The sequence below is a fragment of the Scyliorhinus canicula genome, chromosome 3, assembly GCF_902713615.1.
Source record: "Scyliorhinus canicula chromosome 3, sScyCan1.1, whole genome shotgun sequence".
Classification (NCBI taxonomy): domain Eukaryota; kingdom Metazoa; phylum Chordata; class Chondrichthyes; order Carcharhiniformes; family Scyliorhinidae; genus Scyliorhinus; species Scyliorhinus canicula.
This window is the reverse complement of record NC_052148.1, coordinates 42,934,498-42,951,505: the sequence shown is the minus strand read 5'-3', so window position 1 is coordinate 42,951,505 and position 17,008 is coordinate 42,934,498. Positions and strand designations below refer to the sequence as shown.

The window sequence follows — 17,008 nt, the reverse complement described above, 5'->3', positions numbered from 1 at the left end:
TTGTTTTTCTGAACATTTAATTTGGAAATTTATTTGCCAGAAAAAGATATTTCCACATCTTCAGTATTGTATCCAATTCCAAAGATACGAAAGGAGATATTTAAACCAACGTAATAATTTAGAGATGAGTAATGAAGAGGATTCCCAGCATCATTAGGAAAACAAAACTGAAGAAACAAGCATTTCAGCTCAAGGTAAACTGTGAAGGCAAAGCAAGGAGACAGGCTCAAAGGCAAATATTAGGAAGTCACTCACTCAAAATGACACACACACAATGTAGTTGACGGCAAAACCTTAGAACTGTTTTTGTCTATTTGGGGACAGGGTGGAACTGTAGGTTCTTTCCGGATGCTGCTTCAGCTCTATCTATGCTGATGATGTTCTCATCACCTGGCTATATAATCCCCATGTATCTGAAGTAATTTTTTTCACCCAACAAAAAAGATACTTTAATCAGTTTTTAACATCTGAGTGTGCATAAAGCAGCCATCTTTTGATTTTATATACATATTGCTCACCATTTCTTTCCTCTTTACTAACATAAATCTAGATAATCCTGCATTCTGAAATTACAGATGCCCAGGAGACATTCCAAGAGGAATGTTTATCACCAACACAGTACGTTCAAACTGCCACTTCTGATGAAAGGTCATCGACCAGTAATGTTAACCGTTTCTCACTATGTGGCCAGCTGGGTATTCGAAGCATTTGATGTTTTTATATTCAAACTTGATGTAGTTTGAATCCCATTATCTACACCAAAATCATTAAAGCTGTACAGCAAATTCAATAGAACTTGTACTTGAGTGGGCAGCCAGTCTAATAGTTACCCTGCTGAGTTTTGTTTGCCTCGCTTGTGCTAATCAGAGGTGTCTCTACTGATAGATAACCTTCCAAGAAGTTTACTAGCTATCTGTGTGCATGCCCGTGCGGGCATAGCACGTCCGCTATGTATTTTGTTGTGGGGGTGGTGGCAGGGGTGCATGGAATAAAATGAAGGAAGGGGAATTGTTTTAATGCGGGATTATGTGGTGCAGCGCAATGGAAACTGGCCTCCGCAATCCTAGATTTGAATGCAATCCAGACTGTTGGGATGGAAATCTATTCTGTTCACTATTTGAGTCCTATGAAATCTCGACTTTTGAAGTGAGCAAGGTTCCACAACTCCAATTGCTTCCAAATTGACCATAGGAAAGGAATGGAGAAACATCACACCGATGGGGGTGAAATGCATCATTGGGGCAGGGTAGAAGCACCTTCATTGTGGAACCGATTGTACTGTACTAGAACTAGAAGATTTACATTGGGTACTGCAGAAAACAGTTTTGTCCCTCACTGTGAGGAACACCATTATTTGTGATGATTACTAAACTGCAGACTTCCATTAATCCTGCCACTAATGAAGCATATCAACTCTAGCTCTGATTGAAACAAGCATCATGATCCACCTCGTGTCACAAAAAGAGCCAGACAAAGCACAGTAGATATTTCATATTACAGAAGAATCTTATTACCATTCATAGGATTCTACTGGCAAATTAATTGTTCCCATTAGTGCAGTAGCCCACAGGTAGCAGCTTTGCCTCTCTTTCATCAGGACCGACATTAAAAACAAAGCTTGCGGCCCATCAAGCCAAACCCCGGATTAACAAATTTTTTTTATAGCATTCAAGGCTGCAAAGAGGTAACCCGGTTTTAGAACAGGAGTATTTCTTGAAGTTTGAGCAGCCCTCTATCCCACAGGTTACAGGTGTGGGGACAGGCTGTGAAATGGCTGGGAGTGGCACAGCACATCCATGTGGAAAGGAGACTGTAATGCCTGTGGCATTATTTGAATATCTAATCATTGGATAGTGCACTCTCTTCGTCCTTCTCTCCCTCAGCGTTTTCACTTTGGCCTTGTTGGTTTTTGTCAACCGTTCAATAGTTTGGTTTTTGCTGTCCTCGGCTTTCTTGGCAGCTTGCAGGCGTCTCTTTCGAGCACGCTCAGCGCGTTTCACCATCATCTCCTCGGTCATCTCCTTCGCTTTATAACCCATGGGCAGCTCCAGGAGTGGTTGGCTTTGCTGTTTGTGTAGCAGGGCACGCTGCAGAAACAAAAAAGATCCATGGAAGAACTTGGGTAAACACTGCACACCAAGTAATCTTTGGTTTTAATGCAACAAGTTATGATCGGAGATGCACTTCCCAAAAGCAGGATCGAAACAGATTTTTAAAAAATAGCCTTTTCAAATTGTCTCATCACCGTCAAAGATTTATGTGAGTATATCCCTAGATCTCGGTTTCTGCAGCTCCTGTAAAATTGCACTGTTTATTTTATATTCCTTCTTCATTTTCTTTCCAAAATGCATCATTTCAAACATCTCTGCACTAAATTTCATCTGCCACGTCTGTCCATTTCACTAGTTTGTCTACGTCCTCCTGAAGTTTGTTCCAATCCTCCTTATTACTACAACATTAAAAAAATATATAAATTTTTTTTAAAGTACCCAATTCTTTTTTTTTTCCCCAGTTAAGGGATAATTTGGCGTGGTCAATTCACCTCTTTTTGGGTTGTGGGGGTGAGACCCACGCAGATGGGGAGAATGTGCAAACTCCATACGGACAAACTCCACCCGGCAGTGACCTGGGGCCGGGATCGAACCCGGGTCCTCAGCACGGTGAGGCAGCAGTGTTAACCACTGCGCCATTGTGCCGCCCTACTACAACATTTCTGATCTCTATGTCAACTGCAAACCTCAATTATGTCCTTTCTATCCATGTGCAAGTCATTAATCTATCAAAAAGTGCAGTGGGCCTTGAGGGAGACCACAGTTTACTTCCCTCCAATCTAAAGAAACTAAACATTATTACTCTACTTTCTGTCCCTTACCCAATTTCCATGTCCATGCTGTCATTGGCTCTGGAGCGTGGCACTGAACTGAATTAACAATTGTCACATTGTTCAAAAGGAAGGAGTGAAACCGTTTACCATGAAATCTAACTTGCTATGGTGAGTTAAATGGGCCATCAATGTGCAAGTTCTTACAAGTAACATTCAGGCTAGGGGCAAGATGCTATTGTGTGAAGCAAACAGCGGAGGAGTGTAGATCGACCAGGAGATGCCGGAGCTTCAGAACTTCTGGAGTATCCCTTAATTCCCTCAAATTGCTGGCCAATTTGCACATTAGTAACGTGCTTTTTTATTCCTAGAAAAGTTTGCTCCAGCATGTGGATGAAGGTAAAGCAGTAGATGTACTGTACATGGATTTTAGTAAGGCATTTGATAAGGTTCCCCATGGTAGGTTCCCCATGGTAGGCTTATGCAGAAAATAAGGAGGCATGGGATAGTGGGAAATTTGGCCAGTTGGATAACGAACTGGCTAACCGATAGAAGTCAGAGAGTGTTGGTGGATGGCAAATATTCAGCCTGGAGCCCAGTTATCAGTGGCGTACCGCAGGGATCAGTTCTGGGTCCTCTGCTGTTTGTGATTTTCATTAATGACTTGGATGAGGGAGTTGAAGGGTGGGTCAGTAAATTTGCAGATGCTATGAAGATTGGTGGAGTTGTGGATAGTGAAGAGGGCTGTTGTCGGCTGCAAAGAAACATAGATAGAATGCAGAGCTGGGCTGAGAAGTGGCAGATGGAGTTTAGCCCTGACAAGTATGAGGTTGTCCATTTTGGAAGGACAAATATGAATACGGAATACAGGGTTAACGGTAGAGTTCTTGGCAATGTAAAGGAGCAGAGAGATCTTGGGGTCTATGTTCATAGATCTTTGAACGTTGCCACTCAAGTGGATAGAGCTGTGAAGAAGGCCTATTGTGTGCTAGCGTTCAGTAGCAGAGGGATTGAATTTAAGAGCCGTGAGGTGATGATGCAGCTGTACAAAACCTTGGTACGGCCACATTTGGAGTACTGTGTGCAGTTCTGGTCACCTCATTTTAGGAAGGATGTGGAATCTTTGGAAAAGGTGCAAAGGAGATTTACTAGGATGTTGCCTGGAATGGTGAGTAGGTCTTACGAGGAAAGGTCGAGGGTGCTAGGCCTTTTCTCATTAGAATGGAGAAGGATGAGGGGCGACTTGATGGAGGTTTATAAGATGATCAGGGGAATAGATAAGAGTAGACAGTCAGAGACTTTTTCCCCGGGTGGAACAAACCATTACAATGGGACATAAATTTAAGGTAAATGGTGGAAGATATAGGGGGGATGTCAGAGGTACTCTCTTTACCCAGAGAGTAGTGGGGGCATGGCATGCACTGCCTGTGGAAATAGTTGAGTCGGAAACGTTCAGGACCTTCAAGCGGCTATTGGATAGGTACATGGATAATGGAGTGTAGATTAATTTGTTCTTAAGGGCAGCACGGTAGCATTGTGGATAGCACAATTGCTTCACAGCTCCAGGGTCCCAGGTTCAATTTTGGCTTGGGTCACTGTCTGTGTGGAGTCTGCACATCCTCCCAGTGTGCGCGTGGGTTTCCTCTGGGTGCTCCGGTTTCCTCCCACAGTCCAAAGATGTGCAGGTTGGGTGAATTGGCCATGGTAAATTGTCCTTAGTGTCCAAAATTCTATGATCTATGATTAACCTAGGACAAAAGTTCGGCACAACATCGTGGGCCGAAGGGCCTGTTCTGTGCTGTATTTCTCTATGTTCTCTGTTCTAACACTCACCTGCCTGGCTGTCAGCAGTGATTCATTAATCTCCTTCTTTAGTTCCCCATTGTCATCTAATTCTCCTTTTTCCAAAGCATCCAGCCATCGTTGCTCCTCATCCTGTTCTGGCACCTGAAGAGTTTCTGAATCCAGGTCCGGTAAAGGAGATGGATCCAAGTTGCTCTCCTCATCTGCAAATGTTATGGGCAATTCTTGTCCTACTCAAAATTTATACTGTCACACATTTATAACTGAAATAAAAAAAGACTACAGGTAAAGGAGAAGACTTTAGAATCGTAGAATAGAGAGTGCAAGAAGCTCATTCAGCCCATTGAGTCTGCACCGACCATCAGAAATAGAACCCTACTTAAGCCCACACCACCACCCTATCCCCGTAACCCAATCTAAACTTTTTGGACACTAAGTGCAATTTAGCATGGTCAATCCATCCAACCTGCACATTTCTGGACTGGGGAGGAAATGCGGAGAACTCAGAGGAAAGCCATGCAGACACAGGGAGAAAGTGCAAACTCCACACAGATACTTTTCTTTGAGACAAATTATTTTCTTCCCCCTCCTTGAGTATCTCTATGACATATATGCTTGCCATGGAGGTGAAAGGTTAGACCACTGCTTTCAGGTCCTGGACCATCCTAGTGCTGGCAATATATATGTGATACAACCAGCAGAACTGACTGGGCCTCCCATTGGGAAACACAGCAGTGGCTGGAAAAATAATGCCAAATTAAAGGTGCTCAGCACGTTTGTTTGTTTTTTAATTTAGCAATTTGTGAAGAAAATACAAGCCAGCAATCAGATTTGCACTTTTTTTTATTGCACTCTTCATTCTCTCCCAATAAAAAACAAGAAACAACACCTGGCCCCTGCAGTGACTGGTTAGGATCTGGACTGCACAGTGTGTGATAGAGGCAGACTCAATTATGGCCTTCAAAAGAGAAATGGAACATTACCGGATGAGAAAACATTTGTAGGGCTACTAGGGAAAAGGGAGGGTGATGGAATTAGGTGAGCTGATCTTCCAAAGCTGGCATGGCCATGGTGGGCAGAATGGTCTCCTTCTATGTTGTAACCATTCGCTGAAATTACTAGACAATTTGTGCTGCCATTAGTCTTGGCAAATCCAAAAAAATTGCAAGTTTTTCATGAGGAGCGCCATCGAAATCATGAAATTGCTGGCTTTATGTCAAAAACTGATATTAATCTCACAACTAATTATAGTGGGTGATTGTGATTTATGGTCCAAGAGGATCATAAAGGGAGCTGTGAGGTCTCACTCAATAACTACAACATTTTCCTACAAGTTTTGTTTTAGCTTTTGTCTTATTAATAATAATAATAATAATAATCATCACTTATTGTCACAAATAGGCTTCAATGAGATTACTGTGAAAAACCCCTAGTCGCCACATTCCAGCGCCTATTCGGGGAGGCCGGTACGGGAATTGAACCCGCGCTGCTGGTCTTGTTCTGCATTACAAGCCAGCTATTTTACCCACTGTGCTAAACCAGCCCCTACAACCAGCCATTACAAGCCAGTCTTGGCAGCATTTTTGTGCTACTATTGCCATCTACACTCCGGTTTCGAAAGCAATCATTTTCAGAACACAAGAGCTGTTTAGATACTTCAGAAATCCAAATTAGATCATTTCTTTCAGAAAATTATTTTAAGAATATATGATTCATTTGAGACATGGTGCTATAAGTGCACGGGTATCATGCAAGGTTACTCAGACTAGTAGAAGATGGTCTTCCATGGGAATTGGTGCCCAGACCACATTTGTTTGCAGAATGGGTATGTAAATGAAAAATTAATATCAATTTCGACAAGTTGGTATTTTGGTAGGAGGAATAAAGAAACCTTATATTCCTTGCAAAATAAGAGGCTAAATGAGATAGAGGGCATAGGGATTCGGGTGTGTAGATTCATAAAGCATTAAAAAAATGTACCAAGATGGGTTGGTTAATAATGCCACACCAAACTACAAACAAGGCAGCCAAGTTCATAGAAGCATAGAAAATAGGACCAGTAGGCCATTCGGCCCTTCAAGCCCCTCCACCAATCATTATGATCATGGCTGATCATCCAACTCAGTAACTTGTCCCTGCTTCCTCCCCCCAATATTCTTTGATCTATTTAGCCCCAAGAGCCAAATCCAACTTCTTCTTGAAAACATGTAATGTTTTTGCCTGAACTACTTTCTGCAGTAGTGAATTCCACAGGCTCACTACTCTCTGGATGAAGAAATTTCTCCTCAGTCCCAAATGGTTCACCCCATATCTTCAGACGGTGACCCCTGGTTCTGGACTGCCCCCACCACTGGGAACATCCTTCCTGAATCTACCCTGTCTAGTCCTGTTAGAATTTTCTAAGTTTCTGTGAGATCTCCCTCATTCTTCTGAACTCCAGCGAATATAATGCGAACCGACTCAATCTCTTCTCATCCACCAGTTCTGCCATCCCAAGAATCAGTCTGGTAAACCTCCCTACTACAGAGGGAGTGCAAGAACATCGTTCCTCAGATAAGCGACCAAAACTGCACAGAAACTACAGGTGTGGTCTCACCAAGGCCCTGTTTAATTCCATCCCTGCTCCTGTGCTAGAATCCTTTCATTATGAAGGCCAACATACCATTTGTCTTCTTTACCATCAGCTGCACCTGCATGCTTACTTTCAGCAACTGGTATACAAAGTCACCCAGGTTTCATTGGCTATAAATTGAAAGAGGGGAATGTGCATCCAGATAATAATCTGCCTTCCTGCTTTTGCTACCAAAGTGGCATATTTGGGGTAAATTCTAGAACCCATTGAATAAGATTTAATAGCAGAACATATGGAAAACAGTGACAGGATCGGACAGTCAGCACGGATTTACGAAAGGGAAATCATGCTTGACAAAGCTACCGGAATTAGTCGAGGATGTAACTAGTAGAATTGATGAAGGGGAGCCAGACTTATCCACATTATACTGCATACGCCATGAATTTGCCCACCCGGCTTGACTAAATCACACTGAATAAACTTTATTATTGTCACAAGTGGACTTACATTAACACTTCAATGAAGTTACTGTGAAAAGCCCCTAGCAGCCACACTCGCACTTGTTCAGGTACACTGAAGAAGACTTCAGAATGTCCAATTCACCTAACAAGCACGTCTTTCAGGACTTTGGGAGGAAACCGGAGCACCCAGAGGAATCCCACTCAGACACAGGGAGAACGTACAGACTCCACACAGACAGTGACCCAAGTGGGAATTGAACCCGGGACCCTGGCACTGTGAAGCAACAGTTCTAACCACTGTGCTGTGAAGCATCTCTGCATCCTCCTCACAGTTTACCCTCCTACCCAACTTTGTCTCATCTGCAAATTTGGAGATATTACATTTAGTTCCCTGATCTAAATTATTAATATATATTGTGAATAGCTGGGATCCCAGCACCAATCCCTGCGGTACCCCAATAGTCACTGCCTGCCACTCAGAAAATTACCCATTTATTCCTACTCTTTGGTTGTCAACAGTTTTCTATTCATCTCAATACACTCCCCCCAATCCAATGCACTTTAATTTTACACACTAATCTCTTATGTAGGACTTTGTTGAAAGCCTTATTGAAAGTCCAACTAAAACGCATCCACTGGTTTCCCTTCATCACTCTACTAGTTACATCCTTGAATAATTCCAGCAGCATTGTCAAGCATGATTTCCCTTTCGTAAATCAATGTTGACTCTGTCCGATCGCCACTGTTTTCCAAATGCCGTTATTAAATAGTTTATCATGGATGTTCCCCTCTACCAGATGTCAGGCTAACTGGTCCATAATTCCCGGTTTTCTCTCTGCCTGTCTTTTTTAAATAGTGGGGTTACATTAGCTGCCCTGTTCCATAGTCTATAAATATTGGAAAATGACCCCCAATGTATCCACTGAATAGCAAGAGAAACAGTATTGGAAAACAGAAGTTATATTAAAATGATACGGGTAGCGCGGTGGCGCAGTGGTTAGCACTGCTGCCTTATGGCACCGAGGTCCCTGGTTCGATCCCAGCTCTGGGTCACTGTCTGTGTGGAGTTTGCACATTCTCCCCGTGTCTGCCTGGGTTTCGCCCCCACAACCCAAAGATGTGCACTGTCGGTGGATTGACCAGGTTAAATTTCCCCTTAATTGGAAAAACTTAATTGGGTACTCTGAATTTATTGAAAAAAATAAAATAATACAACCTTGCTTAGACCACATTTAGGAAATTGCGCACAATTCTTTTTGATTTTCTTGTCCCTCTTCTCTAAACCAAGTAACATTTCTTCTGCAGGCTTGCACCCATGTTGCTGAGCCAAAAGTCTTTAAAGAATATCTAAGGTTTCTGACTTTAGGTTGCTGCTGCACATCAAGAAAGAAAATCCTAGGGCAGCACGGTGGCCTAGTGGTTAGCACAACCGCCTCACGGCGCTGAGGTCCCAGGTTCGATCCCGGCTCTGGGTCACTGTCCGTGTGGAGTTTGCACATTCTCCCCGTGTCTGTGTGGGTTTCGCCCCCACAACCCAAAAATGTGCAGAGTAGGTGGATTGGCCACGCTAAATTGCCCCTTAATTGGAAAAAATAATTGGGTAATCTAAATTTATTAAAAAAAAGAAAGAGAATCCTGACAAAATTGGCACCTATAAATATACAGAAAGATCCCACCACATTAAAACTGACCAACTGACCTAGTTTACCCACACAAAGTGGCGAGGGTTATAGAAGTACATAAACCGAAGCTTTCTTTTGAGAGAGTCAGGATGCATTGCACCTACCCAGCCAGGCTCGATACTGATCCAACGGCACTTCATCTGGTTCGTCATCAACTGTCAGTGGGCTTGGAGACTGCTTCAGTTCAGAAGTCAAAGAAAAGTGGGGCACACTGGTACACAAAAACAAAAATTCTGAATTACATGTACAATAGAAATAAAGTTGTGCAATACTGATAAGGATAAGCATGACTAGTTTGGTTCCGTTTTCTTCCATTCTACCTCTTTAGCTCCCCTCACCCTCGAACCATGGAGGTCACCAATGCCCAAAACATCTGACAGCAAGCACAGAGAATCTGGTCAAACAGTGTCCTTCATTCCTTGGGCTGACAAAGTCAACTGCAGGCTCCAGCTATGTCCCAATACAGTCTGCATCACATGGTGAACTTAGTCGGAGAGATGCAATAGCACTAGGACTGGTAATTCAGCAGTCCAGGCTAATGTTCCGGGGACATGGGTTCAAATCCCACCATGGCATCTGGTGGAATTTAAATATACTTAATTAATGTCAGTAATGGAAATGGAAATGGCGGTCGTTATAAAAACTCATCCGATTCCTTAACGTCCTTTAGGGAAGGAAATCTGCCGTCCTCGTCTAGTCCTACATACAACTCCAGAATCATGGTTGACTCTGAACTGCCCTCTGTGACAACCGAGCAAACTGCTGAATTAAAGGCAATTTGGGACGGGCAACAAATGATGGCATTGCCAGTGATGGCCACATTCCATGAAGGGAAAACAAACTCACCAGTGGAAGAGGGACAAGGCTTTGCAAATAAACAAGTTTATTTCAACCAATCCATAAATAGCACATTCCTGTCTTTCCATGGAATAATTGGACAAGTGATTGGGCATTGCACAGGGTGGCAATCCACAACAGATCCCGTGCATTCCTGCACTTTAAATTTCTCAGAACGTGGTTAACAATGGTACGGCCACTCCATTCCCAACTGCTCACAGGTTATCTTGAACTGCTGTAGCAATAATTTTACAGCAAGGTGGTTTACTACCTCCACTTCAACCAGCAATTTAGCGTGGCCAATCCACCTACCCTGCACATCTTTGGGTTGTGGGAGTGAAACCCACGCAAACATGGGGAGAATGTGCAAACTCCACACGAACATTGACCCGAGGCCGGGATTGAACCCGGGTCCTCGGTGCCGTGAGGCAGCAGTGTTAACCGCATGTCATTATATTTTTAAGGACTCACTTCAACCAGTGTTAAAAGTCAACCAGAAGGTATCATATGTAGAACAGATCAGGCAGGGGTAGCATTAGTTCACCGTAATTTAGCACCTTTTTCAGTGTAATCCACAAACCAAATATCATTCCATGATGGAAATTTCACCAATGACCATCGGAATGCTTGTCCGGTACTATAGCCACTGTACTACCACACCATTTTTCTGCCACGATCGTACATGGAACACCAGAAATAGGGAAAATGCCGGGTTCAATCCCGGCCTCAGGTCACTGTGTGTGCGGAGTTTGCACATTCTCCCCGTGTTTGCGAGGGTTTCGCCCCCACAACCCAAAGATGTGCAGGGTAGGTGGATTGGCCACGCTAAATTGCCCCTTAATTGGAAAAAGGAATTGGGCGCATTCAATTTATTTTTTTTAAATGTTAAAAGAAAATACAGAAACATTTCTTGACAGATTTCAAAATGAGTATCATCTAAAAACAACAAAAGAAGTGGAACCTGATAATGAAGTTACGTTACCTCTTTGTACCCATGGTCTGCCCACCCAATTTTATTTTAAGCTTTAACTGGGGTTTTCCGGTGCCAGAATCAGATTCCAGAGTCTCGGAGGAGAAGCCGAGCCCTACGTCTGCCTGGTGATGCTTCTTCTTGTGTTTCTTGTGCTTCTTGTGTTTCTTCTTGTGAGAGCTGTGCCCTCCAGCTTCGTCTTCTGCAAAACAGCAAAGAAAGCAAGATAAAATGGTGCCACAGCAGCTGATTGAGTGGCTGATCACCCAGCTCTCACCCTGGGCTGTCTATCACTCAAATCAATAGTTAATAAAGGACTACAACTATATATTAAACTGCCCATTGGCGAAGGCAGGTGACAACCTGAACTGTGCATCTTACATTTCAAAATGCTCAACTTTAAAGAAAAGTTTCTAGTCGTTTTACACTTGTGAACAAAGAACAAAGAAAAGTACAGCACAGGAACAGGCCCTTCGGCCCTCCAAGCCCGTGCCGACCATGCTGCCCATCTAAACTAAAATCTTCTACACTTCCTGGGTCCGTATCTCTCTATTCCCACCCCATTCATGTATTTGTCAAGATGCCCCTTAAATGTCACTATCGTCCATGCTTCCACCACCTCCTCCAGCAGCAAGTTCCAGGCACCCACCACCCTCCGTGTAAAAAACGTGCCTCACACATCTCCTCTAAACCTTACCCCTCGTACCTTAAACCTATGCCCCCTAGTAATTGACCCCTCTACCCTGGGGAAAAGCTATCCACTCTGTCTATGCCCCTCATAATTTTGTAGACCTCCTCAACCTCCGTTGTTCCAGTGAGAACAAACCGAGTTTATTCAACCGCTCCTCATAGCTAATGCCCTCCATACCAGGCAACATCCTGGTAAATCTCTTCTGCACCCTCTCAAAAGCCTCGACATCCTTCTGGTAGTGTGGCGACTAGAATTGAACACTATACTGTGTATTTCCAGAGTTCTTTTTTCAGATTTCCAACATCCACTCATTTTCGACTGGTTTATGTTAGACAACAGCATCAAAGGATATGGACAAAAAGCAGGTAATTAGCTTGAAGCACAAAATAAGATTGAACTAAAATGGTGGGCAAGGCTCAAGGAGTTGTTCTCAAGGATTTTGTTCCTATGAACCACCAATCCAATGCACCAACCCAATAACATTGAAGCACCGTACATTAAAACTCCCATTGTGGATCCCCTAATGAGTCAATACCCTCCCCAATGCAGAACTCAGCCCACACCGGTATGGGAAGTCCCAGGTTTACTCCCCTTCACGGGTTGAGCTCAGCCTGAGAACACAAGAAATAGGAGCCAGGAGTAGACTGTTGCTCGTTTTGCTAAGTGTGCTTTACACTTAATTGCTCTGTTTAATCACCTTGCTCTAGAGTCGCCAGGTATCTTTATGATACCACCACGAGGTTCAAGTTCAAGTGCTGATCAATAACTCAATACACCAGTTAGTAAGGTTCAAATCAAAACACATTTATTATATACACAGTCAATCACTACTCATGCATAAAATACTACAGAACTAGACTATTTCTACCACTAAAGGCCGATACTTAGCTTTGGAAAAGGAACCCACTGGGTCAGGGAACAATGGCCTCTTGTTCGATCCTGAGACTGCAGGCTTCCAGCTGGTATGGACTAAGGGTCAGGAGCGCCTATCTCGTAGCGTGCATTGACTGGACACTTACTTGTTGGTGCAGCTGCTAGGCAAGTCTCTCCGAGTTGAGAGCCACGGTCAAGAGTTCTTTGAGAGCTGCCAAGACGACCAAATTGAACTTGGGGACTCTATTTTATAGTCCCCAGGGGTTTCGTGCCTTTTTGGGCGGACCCTGTACCTGGCTCCAATTGATTGGACTATGTTCCAATTGATTGGTTTGATTTCCCCAATACTGGGGCTGTTCCATGATCACTGGGCGGTTCCCAAGTGTTCGTTGGCTTCTTTTGTGTTGGCTCCTGCTGGCACCGAGGAGTCTGGCTTTACCTCGATTATCTTTAACTGTTGCTATTGTTCCCGGGGATCGCTCATTAATATGTAGATGGTCGTCAGTTTCAGTGCTGTCTGCTTTCTGCAACTCGAATATACAGGACACTTTGCATTCTGCTTGCTTTTCTGAGCCTGTCCATTTTTCCCTGCGTTCTTAGCGAATCTCCATTTTAAACTCGGGAAGTGGCCAACCCAGGTGGCTACAAGGCCACTCAGCCCCTGGAACTATGTCTGCCGAGGCTGATCGGATTGTAGCTTAAACACCACTTTGCTGTCTGCCTCCCATAACCCAAGATACCATGTAAATCAAAAATCAGCCAAACTTGGCCTGGATTTTTAAAAACTTATTTTCACTGGATGTAGGCAATAGTAGCCAGGCCAGCATTTACCACCCATCCCCAATTAACCTGGAGAAGGTGGTGGGGATTAGCTGCCTTCTTGAACCGTTGCAGTGAAGGCACATCCAGAGTGCGGTTAATGGGGTGCGGAGGGGGCAAAAGAGAGAGAAAGAGTTTCAGGAATTTGACCCAGCGTCAGTGAAGAAAGGCAATAAAGTACCAAGTATAGAGATAACGTATTGGAGAGATCTCAGGTTCGAAAATCTGACAAATCCCTGGGACCTGCTGCTTACACCCTTGAGTTCTAACAGCTGCAGAGAGAAAGCAGATGCACGGACTACGATTTTCCAAAGTTCCTTAGATTCAGGAATGTCTCACTAGATTGGAAGTTACTTTTGACGAAAGGAGGGAGAGAGAAAACAAAATAGGCCAGTCGGGCTAACATCAGTTGTTGGTAAAATGCGAGAATCGATTATGAAGGAAATTTTTAAAATGCACTTGGAAAAGCATGGTTTGATTAGAACAAGTCAACATGGTTTTACAAAAGGGAAATCCGCTTGACAAACTTTTGGGTTTGTAATTTGTAGGATAGATAAAGGGAAACCAGTAGATGTAGGATATTTGGATTTTGAAAAGGCTTTTGATAAGGTGCCGCATGATAAGTGCTCATGGAGTTAGGGGTAATATCAGCATAAATAGAAGATTGGTTAACAGATAGAAAAGAAAGATGAACATAAATTAGGCTTTTCCAAGTTGGCAGGCAGTGAATAGTAGAGTGCCACCAGATTCAATGTTGGGGCCTCATCTACTTGCAATCTATAGTAATGACTTAGATAAAGGGACACAGATGTATCAATGTTTTCTGATGATGCCAAGCTAAGATGAAAGGTAAGTTGGGGGAGGACACAGAGGCTGCAAAGAGATACAGACAAGTTAAGTGAGTGGGGAACAAGATGAAAGATGGAGTATAACATAAGGAAGTGCAAAGTTACTCACTTTGATCATAAGAATGAAAAAGCAGATTTTTTTAAAGAAGTGTTGAAGAAACTTTGTGTTGATGTTCGAAGATGGGCGTTTGTATAAAGAATGTGGAAAGTTAGCACGCAGTAGCAGCAAGCAATTAGGAAGGAAAATAGCATGTTGCCATTTATTGCATTGGTTTGAAGTACAAGAATAAAGAAGTCTTGCTACAGCAATTTAAAGATGTGCAGGTTAGGTGGATTGGACATGCCAAATTGCCCCGAGTGTCCAAAGGTTGGCTGGGGATACAGCGATAGGGCTTGATGGGGCTAATGGCTTCCTTCTACACTGTAAGGATTATATGATTCTATGAACTCCATGGTCTTGGCGAGAGCGCATCTGGAGTAGTGTGTGCAGTTTTGGTCACCGCATTAAAAAAAGTATATACTTGCATTGGAGGCAGTACGGTAAAGGTTCACCAAATTGGTCCCTGGAGTGAGGGGGTTGATGAGAAGTGGAGTAAATTGGGCTTTTATTCCCTGGAGTTTAGAAGAATGATGAACAAAGTAATTGAAATATACAAAAACTCTGAAGTAACTGGACAGGGTTGACACGGAGAGATTGTTCCTGTTGGTTGGAGAATCTAAATCACAGCCTCGGTTAAGGGGCCAATCATTTAGGGCTGAGATGAGAAATTACTTCACTCAGCTGTGAATCTTTGGAATTGTTGTGAATGCCCTGTCATTGAATATATTAAAGGCTGGAAAGAAATATTTTTTGGTGTCTTAGGGAATTAAGGGATATGGGGAACGGGCAGGAAATGGAGTTGAAGCTCAAGATCAGCAATGATCATATTGATTGGTGGAGCAAGCTTAATGGGCCGTATGGTCTACTCCTACTTCTTATGCTGTTTAGTCAGGATGGTGTGCAGCTTGGAGGGGAACTTTTTGCTGGTGGTGTTCCCATGCATCTGCTTCCTCATCCTTCTAGGTGGTAGAGGTCACTGGTTTGGAAGGTGCTGTCAAAGCAGCCTTGGTAAGTTGCTGCAATGCATCTTGTAGACGGTGCATATTGCTGCCACTGTGTATTTGCAGTGGAGGAGTGAGTCCTCAAGCTGGCGGATGACATGTCAGTCAAGTAGGCTGCTTTGACCTGGATGGTGTCAAGCTTCTGGAGTACTGTTGAAGCAGCACTCACCCAGGCAAGTGACACTTGCGCTTAGCAGATCAGGGGACAACCTTTGTGGAGTTCCGGTAGCACGTTAGTTAGCATAGTTGCTTCACAGTTCCAGGTTTGATTCCCGGCTTGGGTAACTATCTGTGCGGAGTCTGCACATTTCTTCCACCCCCCCCCCCATGTGTCTGCGCGGGTTTCCTCCGGGTGCTTCGGTTTCCTCCCAGTCCAAAGATGTGCAGGTTAGGTGGATTGGCTATGCTAAATTGCCCTTAAGTGTCCAAAAAGGTTGGTGGGGTTACAGGGAGAGGGTGGAGGTGGGAGTTTAAGTAGGGTGCTTTTCCAAGGGCTGGTACAGACTCAATGGGCCGAATGGCCTCCTTCTCCGCTATAAATTCTATGATTTTATGAGTTGGCAGTTTATGACCCAGCCTCCATCACTCTCGGGGGGGGGGGGGGGGGGGGGGGGAAGAGATGCCCCGCCCCGGTCTTAAATTGGACACTGTTCATCACTCCCGATCGGAGTCTGATCACGATGCCTTATGTGGCCGAATAGCTCGGCCCGGTCATGAATCGCGGGGCCTCGGGGGGGGGGGGGGGACTTGCTCTCTGATTGGATCCACATTGTCAAATATAAATAATTATTCTTCCTCGGTACCGGTTTCAGTTTGGGGGAAACAATCGGCCCGGGCCCACGGATTAAAGTTGGTCGGGCCCACGGATTAAAGTTGGTCGTCCCCGACGCTCCCACCAGCCACACCCACTCGTGACAACCCCACCACGTCTTACCCAGGCCTCTTTCCACCGCCGCCTCCTTCTTCTTGCCCATCTTCACTGCCCGATTTAAAGGCCGAATTTGACTGAAACGGGGGAGAGGTGGTCAGGTCCCTTCCGGTGTAACGGCCGGAAATAGCCGGGCTGCCGGCCCACCATGGAGTAAAGGTTCCCCCTCCCCTCACACTGTCCACACAGCAACTAGACAAGACAGAACAAAACGCTCCAGGCAATAATTCACGAAGAAATGGCAGCGGGGGGAGATCATGAATGAAAGGTGGAATGTTGCTAAACAGTGAGATTAAAATCAGGAAAGCCTCAACTTCCATCTCAGCTGAATGAGGTCCTATAATTGGCCCAGGAATCAGAGAGGGACCTCAGCCTTGGTACTTGCTGGAAGCCAGGCTCACACAGAAATAGTGGATTTTGGACAAGGTGGTTCCCCTTGGGAATCATAGAATTCCTACAGCGTAGAAGGAGGCCATTTGACCCATCAACTCTGCACTGACCCTACGAAAGGGCACCTCATTCAGCCCCACTTCTAACTCTGTAACCCCGTCCCCACCTAACCTGTGTATCTTTGGAAACTAAGAGGCAATTTAACATGGCTA

At 44.2% G+C, this 17,008-nt stretch overlaps 1 protein-coding gene across 2 annotated transcripts; it reads right to left on the bottom strand.

Moving 5' to 3' along the window:
• On the bottom strand, positions 1-16,549 carry ino80b (INO80 complex subunit B). Of its 2 annotated transcripts, none has more exons than XM_038793375.1 (5): positions 16,413-16,549; positions 11,159-11,348; positions 9,444-9,550; positions 4,655-4,854; positions 1-2,087 (listed from the first exon to the last, which is right to left on the bottom strand). In XM_038793375.1, the coding sequence occupies exons 1-5, from the start codon at positions 16,450-16,452 to the stop codon at positions 1,629-1,631; spliced, it is 996 nt and encodes a 331-aa protein (XP_038649303.1). In that variant the 5' UTR covers positions 16,453-16,549; the 3' UTR covers positions 1-1,628. The 2 variants fall into 2 exon arrangements, with proteins under 2 accessions (XP_038649303.1, XP_038649304.1); XM_038793376.1 differs by having other exon boundaries at positions 4,655-4,827.
• Between the last annotated feature and the right edge of the window lie 459 nt (positions 16,550-17,008).